Raw genomic sequence first — 16,147 nt, 5'->3', positions numbered from 1 at the left:
GAAAATGTAAGAATTTTAAGAAAATATTGTTTTTTTATAAATAGATTGCCTTTATATTTTCACTGTCTTTTTCTTGCCTATGACCTCTTTTCAACACCCTGAGGCATGGACGGATTATGAAACACAGGGTCCCTGGGCACAGACATGGAAAAGGCACCCCACCCCTCCTACATAAGAACAAGTCACAAGCCACAAATTCAAAGAGCTGTCTTTCTGGTTGTTTTAGAGTCTCTTTGTGGTCAATGTGTGTCTCTTTGTGGGTTATTGAGTGTGTTTCCATCAGTCAGTAAGAATGATGATATGCTAAGAAGATGGAAAATGTCCCTTGGTGCCTGTGCCCCTTGTCACATCACACATAAATATGCTTGGTAAATTTCCTCCACTGAAAAACATTTGTGTTCTCTGTGCCTCAAGCAGCTCCATGCAAGTTGCTTGCAAAAATGTATGTAGCCACTGGTGCTGTAAAGCCTTGAGGTGACATCCACCTTTTGGAATTCAACTGTAGATACTGTATCGGTATGTACTGTATTAGTATGTACTGTTGTCTTGTGCCTTCTGTTGATTAACAGAAGGCACGAGACAACAGGCGTGTGCTGCCAGGGAAACAGACGTGTGCTGCGAGGGGAGGTGGATGACCTGGCTGTCTGTCTACACACCAACTGTACACAAGCATTTGTTTCAACTGCATCATAGATTTAAAGTTATAGGAACATTTCACCATGTAATAGTAATTTGTTAAGTTGTCTACTATGTTTTTAACTGATTCGATGCTTGGTTCCAATACCTTGTTTGGGTTTGTTCTCTCAGTTTCAGATTCATATACAATTCTTGCCTCAGTTCCAGCACTCATTACCTCATTACCTCATTTATGTTCATTTAACTGCTCATTTATGTTGTACTGTTAGTTGGAATAATACCACTGTAGGCGTATTATTTTGACTCCAGTAATTATTTATAATTAGTGTTTCTGTGTGTAAAATTTAACATGCCCATTTGCTTCAGAGTCATTTTAGCTTTTAATAACAGGTGTAACAGCAACATCAAGAGTTTGATGGGAACCCAAGAGACGCCAAGCGTGTTTACCGTCTTGCCACGCTTGCATTGATTTAAAGGATAAAACATAGCCTACTTACGACGAATAGCCTAGAATGACTGAAGACTCCTACACATGATGAACGTAATTTTAACACACGGTCACTATTTAACTGCCACTCCTTCAAGAGTCTACAAATCAGCTGCTTATTGTCTGATAAATGTTCTGTTCAACAAACATTATAACAATCTGCAGTGAAATAGTGTTAATTACATGTTGTCTACCTGCAAACAAGTGCATGTTTCAGAGGAACTAAAATACTGTGTAACTCAGGGACCGCGGTTTGGGCAGATGTAGAGGGACAGCAGTCTAAAAGAGCAGTGACACTGCCTAGTGGCAGCTCGAAGCTGTTACACCTGAAGCAGCAGTCAGTGTCATTTTTAATAACAATACCACATCAAATCCAACATTAGATATTCACTAGCTTTTGATTCTCTGTTAAATTTAAAAAATAAAAAAAGAAGAAAAAATATATACAAAATGCTAAGTTTAAAAAGTTCATATCAAGCCTTTTATTTGGTATACAGATATTCATAGATTTATACAGTATATATAGATATATGTATATATGTAACACATGTGCCACTGCAAAGTCACAGACAAACTTATTTTTGCTAAGAAAAGAAAGAAAAAGAAAAATATATAATGTGCTTAATTTCAGAGTAGTGCCTAAAGCGCTTGCAATGAAAGATAACCAAAACCGGAATGATGAGGTAACTGCCAGGCAGGAAAACAATCACCTATAATGGTCGAAGAATAATAATAATAATAATAATAATAATAATTATAATTCTACTGTAACAAACGGATCAAATAGGCAACTGAGAAGTATAGTGGCAGCATGGACCCTTAGTGTCAAACTAGAGAAAAGGATTAAAGTCTATAACATACATACACACAGAGTATGCATACAGACAGACAGTGCATAAACGTACAAACAGGAAGTAAAGTCAGTCACTCATGAGAGCAAAAAAAACTCTCAGATGTTGTTACTCTTGTCTGATACACAACAGAAACCCAGGCATGCTCCAGGACATCTAAAAATCTCCCTCACACACACAAAATGAAAATACAGTCATGTACCACAGCCCTGTATTATAGGGCTGACCAAACACAACTTGCACTTGTTGTGGTGCGTATACACATACACGCACACACGAACGCGCACACACGAATGCGAGCGCATACACACACACGCGCGCGCACACACACACACACACACGCGCACAAACACACACCACTGCAGGATGGTGGGTCACTCACTGAAAGAAGTGACGACCAGCGTGCATGTACGGGTACAGGAAAGACTAATAGGAGGAAAAATGACGGACAGGAAAACAACTGAGCTAGAGGGAATTTTCAGGGAGGGTGATTGACAAAAAAGGAGGAGAGGGTGCTGCACAAAAAGGCAAGGAAATGGTGTGTGTGTGTGTGTGTGTGTGTGTGTGTGTGTGTGTGTGTGTGTGTACAAGCACGCACGTCTATCATTATATCAGGAGCAGGCAGTACTGAACGTGTCGGACAGACGATGAGGAGTGTGGCTCCCTCATGTGGTCACTCTGAGTCTCTTTGGACCTCTGAGGCGTCAGCCCGACAAATGGGACACGTCCTGTTAGCCTGAGGACAGAGAGAGGAAACAAGTTAAGTTTTAGAGGTAGGTCATATTTTAAGTTATGATATAAAGCACACAAAAGGCCCAGTCCTATAACTGTACATTTTGACAGTGACTAAACTCACCACTGTACTTTCTCATAAAAAAGATTTATGCAGTGGATTTCAGATTATTAAATTTTTCATTTGTTTTGTATTGAACTGTAATCCTTATAACCCACTTCACACAGAGGCTTTGGGCAATGCCTCATCCTTCAGAATCATAAGACTGTGTTATGATTAACACAAGAACTTGGAGATGAAGTGCCTCTTTTAGCGTTTTCAGTGGGAAATCACGTGTCGATGTGTGCAGACAGCTCCTTCTGATGTTCCCATCCTGGGGTTAAGTGTGGTTTTCAGATTTCACAGATGTGTCTGAGCTGAATTTAGGAACATTTAGACATAGCCTGATGTTTGTCTCTGTTATCTGACAGATCTCTTGAAAAGTGAGATTCCCACCACACTTCTATAATTAAGAGGTGCCTGTGTCACTTCATTAATGTGTACTTGAACAGATGACAGTGAATGTGTCTTTAAACAAAAATAAGCTTGTCTCTAGGCAAGTTGCTGATGAAGACTCTAAATGCAGCACTGCCTGGTCACTCTGGCTTTGACTTGAACCCCCTGCCACAAAATGTGTGGTCAGTCTTGAAATCAGTGGTTTCTATATGTGTGTTACATGCAAACAGTGTGAGTCAGCTGGAGCCATAGGCAAAGCAAGGTAAGTTTATATATATATATAGCACCGTTCAGACACAAAGCAATTCAAATGCTTTACAGAGGCATGGAAATACATTAAAATAGAACATTAAGATGAAATTAAAATAGCATTTAAAAACAATAAAAACACATTTGAATAAATGAAAATAAAAATAAAAATATTTGGATAAGTCATAAAATCAGGTAGGACACTATAGGAGGATACTCACCCTCAGCCACTTGTCGACACATTTCCCGTGGAACTCGTGGCTGCAGGGCAGGACTCGCAGCAGTTGGCGGGACTCAAAATCACTCATACACACCACACACCTGCAACACAACAGGTATGATCATGCAAAGTACAGCAACACAGGAAATCTGTTGTTTAACACATTTTCCATGTGACACACAGGGTGTTAAAGCTGATTTAGGATAGAATATGTTATTTATAGGACTAAAAAAAGTTGATGTTCTATTGTGAGAGTACTGAAACTGTCTTTCACACACTTGAAGTGCTCAAGTGTGTTTTTAATCTATATTTTGAGAAATATGTGTATCAAGAATTAGGACATTTTGCTCAGTATGTCCACCTCTGTCATTTAACTGCACAGATTCTGTACTTCATACACGTTAGCTTCTGTAAGTAAATCCACCTAAATCCTTTTACTGTGATCTAAAGGTGCTAACAGAAAATTCATTCACCATAATTCGCCCTCTAAGCCAGTGATGACCTTGTGGATGTAAAAGGCACTCACAGTGTTTGCTCAGACTGATGGTTATTTGGATTGAACCGATAGGAGGGAAGCTGTTCAATGTCTCCTTTGGTCAGTCCTCGGAGTTTGGCCTCTCCCAGACGCTCAGCGAGGTTCAGGAGTGCCTGTGGGAAAAACATCAGCAACAGTAGAATAATCAGAGTCTGCATCCAGCAGACAAAAATAAAGAACATATGAAGACGAACCTCATAATTTTCCACCTCTCCATCGTCTACATCCAGCTCTAGGCTGATCGCAGGACCTGTGGGCTGGACTGGCAGCATCGAACTACAAAAGAAATTTAACAGAGAATTATTTAAGTTCAGTTGATCAGAGAATTAAAAAAGCAAATTATGCAGCTGAGTAGCTAAGCTGTGTTTCAGTAGTTAGAGGACCAGTGTGAAGGCTTTACTGACATCTAGTGTTGAGGTTACAGCCTGCAACCAACTGAATAACCCCCCCTCACCCCTCCCTTTCCAAACCTGTAAGAGAACCTACGTGACCTTCAGGTCACCTAAAGACATGAAAGGCCCTCTAGATCCATTGTTTGGTTTGTCTGTTTTGGGCAACTGTAGACACATGCTCCCCATGTAAATATGAAGGGCTCATTCTAAGCGAATGAACACACTACAATTCTTAATTTCAGGTGATTATACAGTAATAAAAACATAATTAAGAATATTATATTCCATTTCTGCTAATGGATCCCCCTAAATCCTACAAACTGGTTCTTTAACTTTCTCTAAAAACTTTACAAAAAGAAGCTCTGATAGCATTTGGGACCAAGTTAAATAGTTAATGGCCCAAAAAAATGATAATATTTTATCATCTTATTTAAAATATTTAATCTCGCCTTATATTTGTCTTGTATTCAGTATTTCACCAAGATCTGAAACTGCCAGATAAATATTTTTTTGAATGATTTCTTTGCTGAGGGCTCATGATCTAACTAATGTCTAAAGACCTCTCAGAAATTACTTATCTTGGAAAAGTCCACATCCAACAAAATAAAATGATCTGAAAATATTTTAAAAGATTTTTTTAATTATCTGTTCTGTTGTCTCTCTTTTGTCTTCTCCAGGTATAATTAATCAAAATAAATCTCAGAAAATCTCAGATATCAACTTGATCAAATTTATCCTCATTTTATATTTTCATTAAGATTTGTGAATGTGATTGGGGTGATTTCTTTTTTTAGTACATTAATGGATTGATCTACTTACAGGAAGTAAGGCAGGAGGCTGGGGTGGTAAGGCGAAGGTGGCAGTGGCTGTTGTGAGCGGTACCGTCGCCCCGGGAGACGCCGAGGAATGAAGTTTGGATAGGACTAGGAGCGAGTGACAACACATACATGTTAGATAATTCAGTTTTCATTTTTAGGGTTGAAAAACAATTATATACATTTCATCTACTTAATCATTTGCTCACCACTCCAAAGAACTCCTGTGGCAGGGGGTCATGGGAAAGGAAGTGAAGCTGTGTGGAGTGTGGGGTGAGGGCTGGGTGGGTGGCGGGGGGATAGTGGAGCCCAGCACCCAGAGACAGGTGCTCTCCAAGCAGCTCCACATCATTCTCTATCCTTTGTAATGGCTGGGAAAGCAAAGGAGAGATATACTAAGATTGTTGTAATCACAGCAGCAAAAGCAAATTACCCACAAGATAACATCAATTTAGGTGTAGATTATAATTATTATTTATTCATGGCTTCCCTTCAATTCTTCTTTAACTGCATTACTAATGTGCGTCTCGTTTTCATTGGTGGATTTTACTCTTTTTACCAAACAGTACACTATTCCTACAGTCCTGTTCAGACCTGGCATTAACATTCATCGTGGGTGATCCAATCAGAAATGGACAGCTCTAAGCGCATCAGTTCACACAAGCCACTAAAAATGCATCTCCATATGCATCTCAATTGACCACTTGTGATGGAATCTCATTTCCCCATTCTATATGTGAATAAACACATATGTGTTGTGGTTTTTTTAGCCAATCGGACTACAGACAGGGGAAGGGAGGGGCACAGAGGGGTTGAGCGAATAGTTGCGCTGCACACAACTCAGTGAAATAATGTTTTAGCCATTTGAAATAATAAAATGTATTTGGTTCATTATGAAACTGGAAGGAATAATTAGATTGTGGCAGAGGATGTTGCAACGTATTTGCGTTCACCAAAAAATAAATAAAAAAATGCGGCCACGTGTGGTGCAGACCACATGACCAGGTCTGAGTGATTGGATCTTAAATGCGTCACACTTGTACTTAGAACTGTCCACTTGAGATGGATGTTAATGCCAGGTCTGAACAGGGTCTAAGTGTTTGCAACCACATAAGGAGATGAGAGAAAATTGCTTCAACTCAAATGTATAAAATATGCATCACCTATTTTGCTTTAACATGGTAAAACACCTTTTTTGCTGCATTTTTATTCAGGAGGTGGAACATGGAAAGTGAAGTGGAAGATGCTGACTGACACACTGCATCTTCGAGTGAAAACAAGTTTTTGTTCGTATCAAAAAGGGAAGAAAGCCTTTTTAAGACATAGATCATTAGACATCATCATCTTGTGAATTGAGACTTTAAAAATAAGATGTTGTTCTTTCCTATATTCAGAAAGGATGCATCTGATACCAATTTTGCTGAGGTTGAAACAAATCACAACGACGCAACATATGCATTCCTACTCACCGATCGTGCCTGCTGTGTCGGATAGGGTCCAAACTGTCCAGGCTGGGCCAGGTGAGGTGGGTGGTGGGAAAGGTGTGTTGGGGGATGGGGGAGGTGAGGAGGGGGAAGTAGGAAGGCCGGGTCACTGGACAGCAGTGATGGGAAGGGATAGGGCATCGGTAAGTGCTGCACAGAACAGGTCTGAATGACCTGACAAAGAAGGAAAAAAAGAAAACGCAAGATTAAATTTAGGAAGAAAGGCAAGGTGCAAACAGTATTTTTGAATACATCAAATGAAGAAAGCTCCTCAGTAAATGTGCAACTACACCATCTGAAAACAATCTCTCACAAAAACACGAACACACTCACGGGAGGAGGGACGCTGCAGACGGGATAGTGCTGTCCACTGAAAACCACCGAGCATGCTGGGATCTGCTGAGGGGCAGAGCGAGGCGGCAGGCCAGGTGGCGCTCCCGGAGGAGACACAGGATACGATACTGGAGCTGAACCCTAAATAATGAGATCAAACTCAACATTAAACATGCAGTCTATGATTTAAAGCTGAGCAGCTCTAACAGAAGACTTGGAACATCTTCTATGCCCCAACTAAACATTTCAATACCTCGTGCATCAATCACTAATGTGTCTATCGGTGAGGTTTCCCAAAAATACAGGCATTTTCTGAGATGATAAAATTCAAACTTTCGTGGCAACAAACATCACTTTGGATTTGTAATTAAATTATGCTAATGAAAGGATTCAGCCTGGTTACGCATGTCTGTCCACATCTTTCATGTTTTTGATTGATTCAAACAACAAAAGGAAATGGAAAACTCAGTTTGATTAGAAAGGTCAATAATAAGATGTGGAACAAATTTTGAGGTTACAGTAGCATTTTGCATAAAAGTTATGCTTTTTCATGCTGTAACTGGCACTAGTGTGTGGATATGAATTCTGACATGAACTTGGTTAAATTATAATTGAAGTGATTTTATTTCACTCAAAACACCACGACAACCTGCAGATTAAAATTGGGCCTTTAACAGATTTTGCAGATTATCCACAAATGGAAATTGTTCCCATAAAATCCAATTAGTCATGTAATGTGTTTCACCCTATTTCCAGAAATGAGTCAAACATATGCACATGTTGAAATAAACAAAAAAAAAAATAAAGGAAAAAAAAAAAGTTGCATTTGTAAGTATTTCTCAAATCCTGGACATGATGCTTTAAACTAAAAAATAATTTATGGTTGGCTTTCTGAAGGGATCGAATGATAAACACCACAGTTTCTCAAGGGTAAAGTTTCCATTTTGCCAATAAACTTTCCTCCACCCCAGCCAATTTAAAAACTTATTTCACTGAATCAGCCCCAATGGAACTACTAGAACTAGAATTACCGCCTCGTGGTTGCATGCCTCTGCTAACCAGCCAAGTTGCAGGAAATATGGTCACAATCTCCCCTTCCTGTATTACATCATTGAGTAATGTCTAGAGCAGTTTTTTCAGAACATTATGATGTCACAGTGAAGTTGACCTTTGACCATTTGGATATAAAATGTCATCACCTCTTTGTGAGTGTTTCTCATTCTTGTGCAGCACGAGGAAGAGACAAGAATGTGCAAGAGGATGATGACCTTTGAGAATCACACTGTAAGTCATAAACAGCAAGTCGTGTTCTCATTTCTGAGGCCTTACTGGAGTAATTTCAGTCTTTTCTAAACTGTATGTACACCTCACTAACAAAGAACTCACCTGCTCATGGAGGTCAAGCACCACACTGCTCTGTTGCTGGGATGGGTGAGGGTGTGGGTGCTGTGGGTGGGCCGCAGGGTGCAGCAGCCTGGGCGACAGGTTCGGTGACTGGTGGAGGGGCCTCGGGGAAGGGTTTGGGGGATGGTAACCTGGGCGCTCTTCAGGCCCGGGCCCCGGCCCAGGCCCAGGCCCTCGGGGTGGTTGCTGGCTGTAGGGTGGGTAGCCCTGAGGGGGAGCCTGGTGGCGGTAGTTTTCATCCTGGTGGCCTGACGACAGACCGTGGTGAGAATGCAGGTGGTGGTGGTGATGATGGTGGGCGTTGGGGTGGTGGTGATGGTGGTGGTTGTTGTTGTTGCTGTTGTAGTGGTGGTGGTTGTTGTGGGCATGGTGGTGGTGGCGGGTCAGGCGGTCTCTCCGGCCACGCTGGCGTCTCATTGGAGGGCTGAGGTGGAAGAAAGAGGGGAAAACTAAGGAAGAGGCAGAAGAAGCTACATTGTCATATGCATCGCCATAAATACTGGAGCTGCCACCTACTGCAAAATGTTTGAATATGAATTCCAGATTAAGGTAATATTGACAAAAAGCAGGACAGAAGAACAAGACAGTGTATTTTAACCGCAGGTTTTCTGCCTTCAGTGTACTACATACATATTCAGACTGACTTAAACATCATTACTGACTGAATGTGACTACTGCACTGTACTGTGATTTATAGTTCAATATTTTCAACCATTTTGTTTTTGTGTAAGCTTGTCTGGCTCACCTGGTTTAATAAAAGAAAATAAATGTTTGGCTGCATCTAATGATTATTTTCATCATTAATTAATCTGGTAATTATTTTCTCAGTCAATCAACTCATCATTTGGCAGAAAAGTGAAAAGGATGCCTGTCACAACTTTCTAAAGCTCAAGGTGACATTTTGTCTGACCTATAGTCTAAAACCCAAAGATATTCAGTTTACAGTGATAAACAACAAGAGAAAAGTAGCAAATCCTCACATTTGTCTGGGAGTTTTTCAGTCTGGGAATGTTCTGTATTTTTGAATGAAAAATGAATTAAACAATAAAGCGATGATTAAAATAGGTTCAGAATTATTTTGTAAAAGGCAACTATTCTATGACTAATCATTTCAGCTCTATTTCAGTGATTTCACAAGTGCCTAACTGACAGTATCAGATGACAAAAATTGTAATAAAAATCCTGATAGATTTCTATCTATTTCTTTCTAAAAAACATAATTTTTAAGTTACAGTTCCTCAAATCCTTCTTCTTGTTTTTTTCATATCATTTTTATTTGAACACGTTTATGTTTTTAGACTGACAGAAAAAGCTAATTAAAGATATGAATCTGGGATCTTGTAATTCTTTGATGGGAATTTCTCATTATTTTTTTACATTTTATTGGCTGAACATTTACCAGCTTAATAATGAAGATAATGGTTATGTGTATTTTGGTCACACACATTAACACACTTACCTGCGTCGGTTGCGAACAGGTGTGTGGCATCTCTCTGGCATGTAGTGGGGGTGTGGTCTGCGACTGGGAGGCAGCTCCCAGGGGCGAATGGGAGAGGAAGGAGTAGAGGGGGGGGCAGAACTCAAATCCAACATGGACTGCTGAGAAAGACGCTGCCTCTTGGGGCTTGGGCTGTCTTCCATCTGCACAGAGGTGAAGGAGGGGGAACCAGAAGAATGGTTGGTCAGGAAAAAAGAAAAAGAGGACAGACAAAGGGAGAGAATGAATAAGAAAGAGAAACAATAACTTACAAATCCTATTCAAACCAGGATCAAAGCAGAGGTAACAGGCAGTGGTCATGTTTCATACTTACTTTGTCCCGATCCTCGCTGCACACATTATCCGGATGAAAATGTAGCACTCCTCCTGCAGGCCACAGAGGAAATAAAAACACAATCAGATAAGAGAGCTAAGAAAAACAACATCACAAGACACATGGACATAAGCTTGCTTAGCCAACAGAAATACAACCACACCAAAAAACACACAAGCAGCTGGTTGCCTTTGATTTCTTTTTCCATTCTAAGACCACACTGGATGCCAAAAAGTGGTTATCTTGATGCAGCCTGGCTGATTTGCTTGAACAGTTGAACAGTTAAACTGACTTACCACCACATTATCCAACACTGACAAGAAAAATGTGCATCTGACGTCTTGGTACACAAACAAGACTTACAGTTCCCTGTTGTCACTGAGTCTGTCTTGCAATCAGGCTTTTAAAATTTCCAGCTTTAAATGGTAAGACAAGAGAGGAGCCCATCTCTGGAAGATATCACGCTGGAACCATCCTCTCACAGACAAATCATTCTCTCTGATCTACCATGAAAAGCCTGCCATGCAGACTCACAGAAACAGACACACAAGACATCCACAATCAAACATGAACAACATTTCGGAGCATCTTGTTGGTTTTATGCAAATTGAGGCACACAATACATTGTTTGAATGCAGTTAATAACTTTTGTCTCTAGACATGGTCATCACTTTTCTGCAAGTTATTGTAGTGTGCTATCTAGAGGTGAAACGATTGATTGATTGATTGATTGATTGATTGATTGAAAGTTAATCTGCAACCATGTTGATAATCGATGGAATTGTTTAAGTACTTTATTAGGCAAAAATGCCAACAGTTACCAGCTTTCAGCTTGTCAGATGTTACGATTTGCTGCTTTTGTCTGTTTTCTATTGTTGTAAATTGAGTATCTTTTTGTTTTGGACTATTGGTTTGACAAAACAAGCAACCTTTCACACTATTTTCTAACATTTTTTAGACTTGATTAATGGAAAAAAATAATTCACAGATTAATTAACAAGGAAACTAATTTTTAGTTGAAGCCCTAGTACTAGCCCATAAACTGAACCACCACTGTACAGTGCTCCCTTATCATTACCAGGAAGTCTGGGTTCAAATCTGTGTGTTGGCCAAAATCTGCTATGCTGAAGTATCCCTGAGCAAGGCAGTGAATCATTATTAGCTCAGCAACAACTGCTCAGTACCATGCCTCTTGCCCATTTTTTTTATTTGCTTGTGGTGGGGAAATAAGCAATAGAAATCTCTCTCCAAAGATCAATAGACCATCACAGAAAAGACTTATTGATATGAATGAGATTAGTGTGTCCAAAAATATTAAATAGTAAAAAAAGAGAAAAATCGTATCACTGCATAAAGCACTAATGCCATGCACATAATCTCAGAAAAACACAATGCTCTCCCAGCTGTTTATCTGACAGTCCACATGTGCAATCTGGATGCAGCATGCGCACACAGACATTTCAGCAGCTTAAGAAGGATGTCCTTGAACTCAGCTGACAAGAGTTTCCTCTAAGCAGTCCCCCAAAAACCTTTAATCACCAAAAAGAGGAGGAAAAAAAACTCCTCCTCCCCTCATTTCTTTCTGTTTTTTCCGTCCATGCCTCCCTCATCCAAACAGCCCCTTCAGCCTCCTCAGAAAAAACAGATCTGAAAGAGCCCCCCCTTTCCCACCCACCCACCCCTTTCTTGTCTTTGTGACACCACTCCAGAGCCATGTGAAGTCTGCCGATAGTGACAGCTCAAAGACGCCCTGCCAGTGGCTGCGGAGACCAGAGGGACGGTTGGTTGACTGACTAGCCGACAGGAGGGCCAACACACTGGCTTACATCTTTATTCATCTACCATTCCTTTTTCTTTAGACCTCTTAGGGTCCGAGGACTCTGCCGCCCATGTGTTTTGTGCAGAACTAGGTCTGTTAATGCTGATTCACCCCAGGGTCCATAGGAGAGGGGATGGTGAGCCAGACTGGATGGGTTCTGCTGGCGAGCTCACACGACCTTGTTTCCTCCAAGCATGGCTGCTGGGGAAGACTGACACCATTTCTTTCAGGAATGACAATCCAGTCAGGCAGTGTCGAAAACTTTGAGTATCAGCTGTCACAGAGTAGCAATTTTCTCCTGGTCTTTAACTGAGATACAAATACTTGAACCATTATTTAGACGAGACAAGCCAAAAAATAAAGAAACAACCTATTTTACCCACATATTCTGTAGAGATCTCATGACAGTATTAATCTGTAAAAACTGGTTGCTATTAAGTTGCAATGCTGTCAGGTTGTGGGATGCAACACTCACTGCTTGAAACTGGGGGAGTGAAAGAGGAGGAGGAAATAAAAAGAAAAAAAACTGAGGTAGCACAGGGACACACATTTTAACACCCCCAAAACAAACTCTGACACTTTCTGCACAAAGTGATACCAAGGGGTGTAATACTGTGACATGTACAAAAACAAACAAGCACAGGCAAACAGAAAATCTGTAATGCACATCATACAAGCACAGCAGAACACGTCTCTCTCACACACACACACATACACACACACACACACACACACACACACACACACACACACACATAGATCCCAGCCAACGATGAAGAGGCATGTGCAGCTGCTAAGAGGAATAAGGCAGCTCACACAGCAGGGAGATTCACTGGTTAAGTCATTCACACAAACCCCACTGTAGTCTTTCAATTTAGGAAGCATGTGTTTCTGTGTGCGTCCCCTATGTGTGGGTTATTTTGGGTGTTTGGCAACAGTGCTGCTATTACGACAGAGGCCCATTAAAAGCCTGCTTTCATTCATTCACTGCACTTTTTTTGCCTTTGAGGGGATCCAATCTGGTATTACAGAAGGTTTCTCCGGTCACTTTCCAATAGCCAGCCATGGAAACCTGCTGAAGACTAACCAGACTGGTACTAACGTTGCTAACAATGGCAAGAGCCTGGGGTGCAGTCTCACTTTGATTTTTCTGATATGGCAGTTTAATTCATTTCTTCCTCTTATTCTTTAAAGGTTTTGGGGAGTTTTTCAGTCTTAGTGAGTTTGGGTTGGGTAAGGAACTGTCGATGTTGTGGGCATGAAGAGTCAAATGAATCACTGTTTGACTGATACTGAGCAATACAAATAAATCTGATATGACAAAGTGAATAAACCATCAACTCTACTGTTTCTCTGGTTCTTTGTGTTTGGACAGTGCTTTAAAAGTACAACATCAATCTTTACTCTGCCCTGAATCACTGATGAGGGACCTGTTTGACTAGTTTGGGACAATATAGAGCTTTGCACAGGCTAAAATGTAAGTTGAATAGCACTAAGGTTCATGGTGAACTGCTAGGACGACGGTATTACGCCAGCCTGTACCACAGCAGTGAGCGATCTAAAACAAAAAGATAAAATCACTATCTAGAAAGAGCTTTCATTTCAAACAAATTCAAGGCTTGTGTCAAGGCTCCAAACTGCTCTTTTAATCCAACTCCTCTCATACACAGATCTCGTAAAGACTGAAGAGTATGTAGCATGTCTACACCACGAGGCAAATGAATCTGTCCCCGATCTCCACAGGAGTAACATAATATGACCTGTGGGCCTTCAGCACCACCATCCCTGGACTATCCAAAGGAAAATTCTGCAGTGCTAAATTCCTACTGAGGGCCAGGATAATTTGCACTGCAAGTATTAAGCCAGGCAGTGACACACAAGACAGGAAGTTCAGGAACCTGGTGTGCCCTATTTACCTAAGTAAATGCTACTCAAACCTCTAGAGCAGAGCCTCTACTACATCCCCTGACATGACACATAGCTGTCCTTTCAAGCAACAGCTGGCAGTGAAAGCACCAAGCCTTTTAGTTAAATGTCTCAAAGCCTGTTAAGCTGCTAGTGGTCTGCCTGCATCCCTCAGGGGGTGTATCCTGTGTGAGTGTGTGTAATGATGCATCTAGCCGGGCTGCAGGCCCTGTTTACTGAAGCCTGCTTACCGGCCCCGGGGTGTCTGTGAGCTCCGTGCGAAGAGTGGCGCTGCGCCCCTGCGGACAGGTAGCTCCCCTGGGTGTGTTGCTGCTGGCTCTCCGGGTAGCTACGACCACCGTGGTGCGGCGCCCAGCCAGGGTTGCTCTGCTGCGGGTAGCTCACCCCTCCTCCGCTGGCGTTCATCAAGCTCCCGTTACCGACCGTGTTACCACTACCATTGCTTCCAACGCTGCCATTCATGCCGAAATGATAGAAGCCAGACCGAGACCGCGACCGCGTCCTCGGGGGGTCCATGGCTGGAGAGGAAGAGGAGGAGGGCGGTGGTGGATGGACGTGATGAAGGTAGGCTGGAGAGGTGGACGTCCAGAAACGGGCAGGAGCCTCCCTCTTCAGACCGCTTCTCTGCGTCTATATTTCCACCTAGTTACCTCTGATGACGACGGGTTACTGCGAGTGTTTTCTGGGACATTTAAAGCTGGTGTTTTAATATAATGAGGTGGGATACCTGGAAGCAGCGGGTTCAGGGAAACACAGCCCTCATATGTCGCACAAGCAACATCTGCATCGACTCCATCCACTCTCCCCCGGATATCTGTGCGGGTCAACTTCACGGAGACCGCTTTTGTAATTTATTACTTATGAACGTGCATAAGCTTTGAAATTTTCTCGTTAAATCGGCATGCGGTAAAGCAAAACAATAATCGAAATACAGTTTAGTTATCAGTGGTTTTCGTCGTTACCAGAACAACAGCTGAGCAAGTCTCAGGTTCTCTATTGTCTTTTCACAGAGGACCACTGTCAGGCTTTTCCACAGTAAAATAAAGTATTTTTACAGGCATTGGTAACAAGCAGTTGGGTCCTAAACGAGTGAGTCCATTGCCGACGCATACATTAGCAAGTAACTGTAACTGAAGTTAATATCTCTGCCACCAAAAGCTAGCCAAGTTTAATACTTAAATCCCTGAACACAAGCAAGATGGCTAGCTGTCGAGCGTTAGCAAACTAAAGGAAACCAACCGCCCTGATAGCTGGCTGTGAAACAAAGTTATTAGCATTGGTTTGTGAACAAATTACAACTAAACTGCAACGGGGAGCCCACTGTAAGTAGTAAAGTTACACCCCTTTGCGTTGGCAAACTATACCTGCTCGTTCATTAGCATAATTTCGATTTTCCAGCTAGCCCGAGGCTAAAAGGAAGCGGGGTCTAGAGGGGAAAACAAGTCCAACAGTGCCGACATTACAAGCTAGCTAACGCCGCACTGTATCGATGTTAGGCTAGTCGTTAAACGGTGCTAATAGCGGATTACCTCAGACCGCACGAGAAAGCAGATAGCTACCTTATCCGTCAAGTAAGGTGGACAATATTTGTCCAATTTAAATCCCCTCTCGCATTCGCTGTGTTTTCTCTGGTCAGCGGGGAGTGTAGTGGAGATCAATCAATGGGAGTTTCACATCTCTGCCGAGTCGCCCCCAATCGATCACAGAGAAACGTATCGCTCGGCAATAGGCTAACTCGCGTCATTGTTGTAGATAAATCACACAAACCCAAAAGCGAGGACATGTTGAAGTTTCTCCTGAGTCTGCGAAAGCGACTTTTATTTAATTGGCAGCGGTCAAGTTCGATTTGAAGTAGACGCTTGTTTTCTGAGTTGACTGCTTCGGTCTGGCAAACCCCGGGCAGCTGCTCAGCTCATTAATAATTCAGCAGCTTCATAGCAGATACTATAAGGCAGCG

The 16,147-nt window shown here is 41.7% G+C and overlaps 1 protein-coding gene across 1 annotated transcript; it reads right to left on the bottom strand.

Moving 5' to 3' along the window:
* Nucleotides 1–1,608: 1,608 nt before the first annotated feature.
* On the bottom strand, nucleotides 1,609–15,811 carry LOC111232478 (E3 ubiquitin-protein ligase RNF38-like). The gene is made up of 12 exons (XM_022760026.1): nucleotides 14,421–15,811; nucleotides 10,446–10,498; nucleotides 10,094–10,275; nucleotides 8,617–9,058; nucleotides 7,231–7,371; nucleotides 6,883–7,071; nucleotides 5,623–5,784; nucleotides 5,418–5,521; nucleotides 4,401–4,482; nucleotides 4,198–4,319; nucleotides 3,673–3,772; nucleotides 1,609–2,710 (listed from the first exon to the last, which is right to left on the bottom strand). The coding sequence occupies exons 1-12, from the start codon at nucleotides 14,704–14,706 to the stop codon at nucleotides 2,648–2,650; spliced, it is 1,926 nt and encodes a 641-aa protein (XP_022615747.1). The 5' UTR covers nucleotides 14,707–15,811; the 3' UTR covers nucleotides 1,609–2,647.
* Between the last annotated feature and the right edge of the window lie 336 nt (nucleotides 15,812–16,147).

Source organism: Seriola dumerili, unplaced genomic scaffold, assembly GCF_002260705.1.
Source record: "Seriola dumerili isolate Sdu_G_001 unplaced genomic scaffold, Sdu_1.0 BDQW01000331.1, whole genome shotgun sequence".
Lineage (NCBI taxonomy): Eukaryota > Metazoa > Chordata > Actinopteri > Carangiformes > Carangidae > Seriola > Seriola dumerili.
The sequence above is the reverse complement of the archived record's forward strand: the minus strand, read 5'-3'. Positions and strand labels throughout refer to the sequence as shown.

Excerpts from the sequence above, each read along its gene's own strand:
- LOC111232478 (XM_022760026.1), bottom strand. The coding sequence starts at position 14,706 with ATGGACCCCCCGAGGACGCGGTCGCGGTCTCGGTCTGGCTTCTATCAT. Across the intron at positions 5,785-6,882 it reads CGACACAGCAGGCACGATCG|CCATTACAAAGGATAGAGAA; the intron begins GTGAGTAGGAAT and ends TTGCTTTCCCAG. Across the intron at positions 4,483-5,417 it reads AGCCTCCTGCCTTACTTCCT|TTCGATGCTGCCAGTCCAGC; the intron begins GTAAGTAGATCA and ends TTTCTTTTGTAG.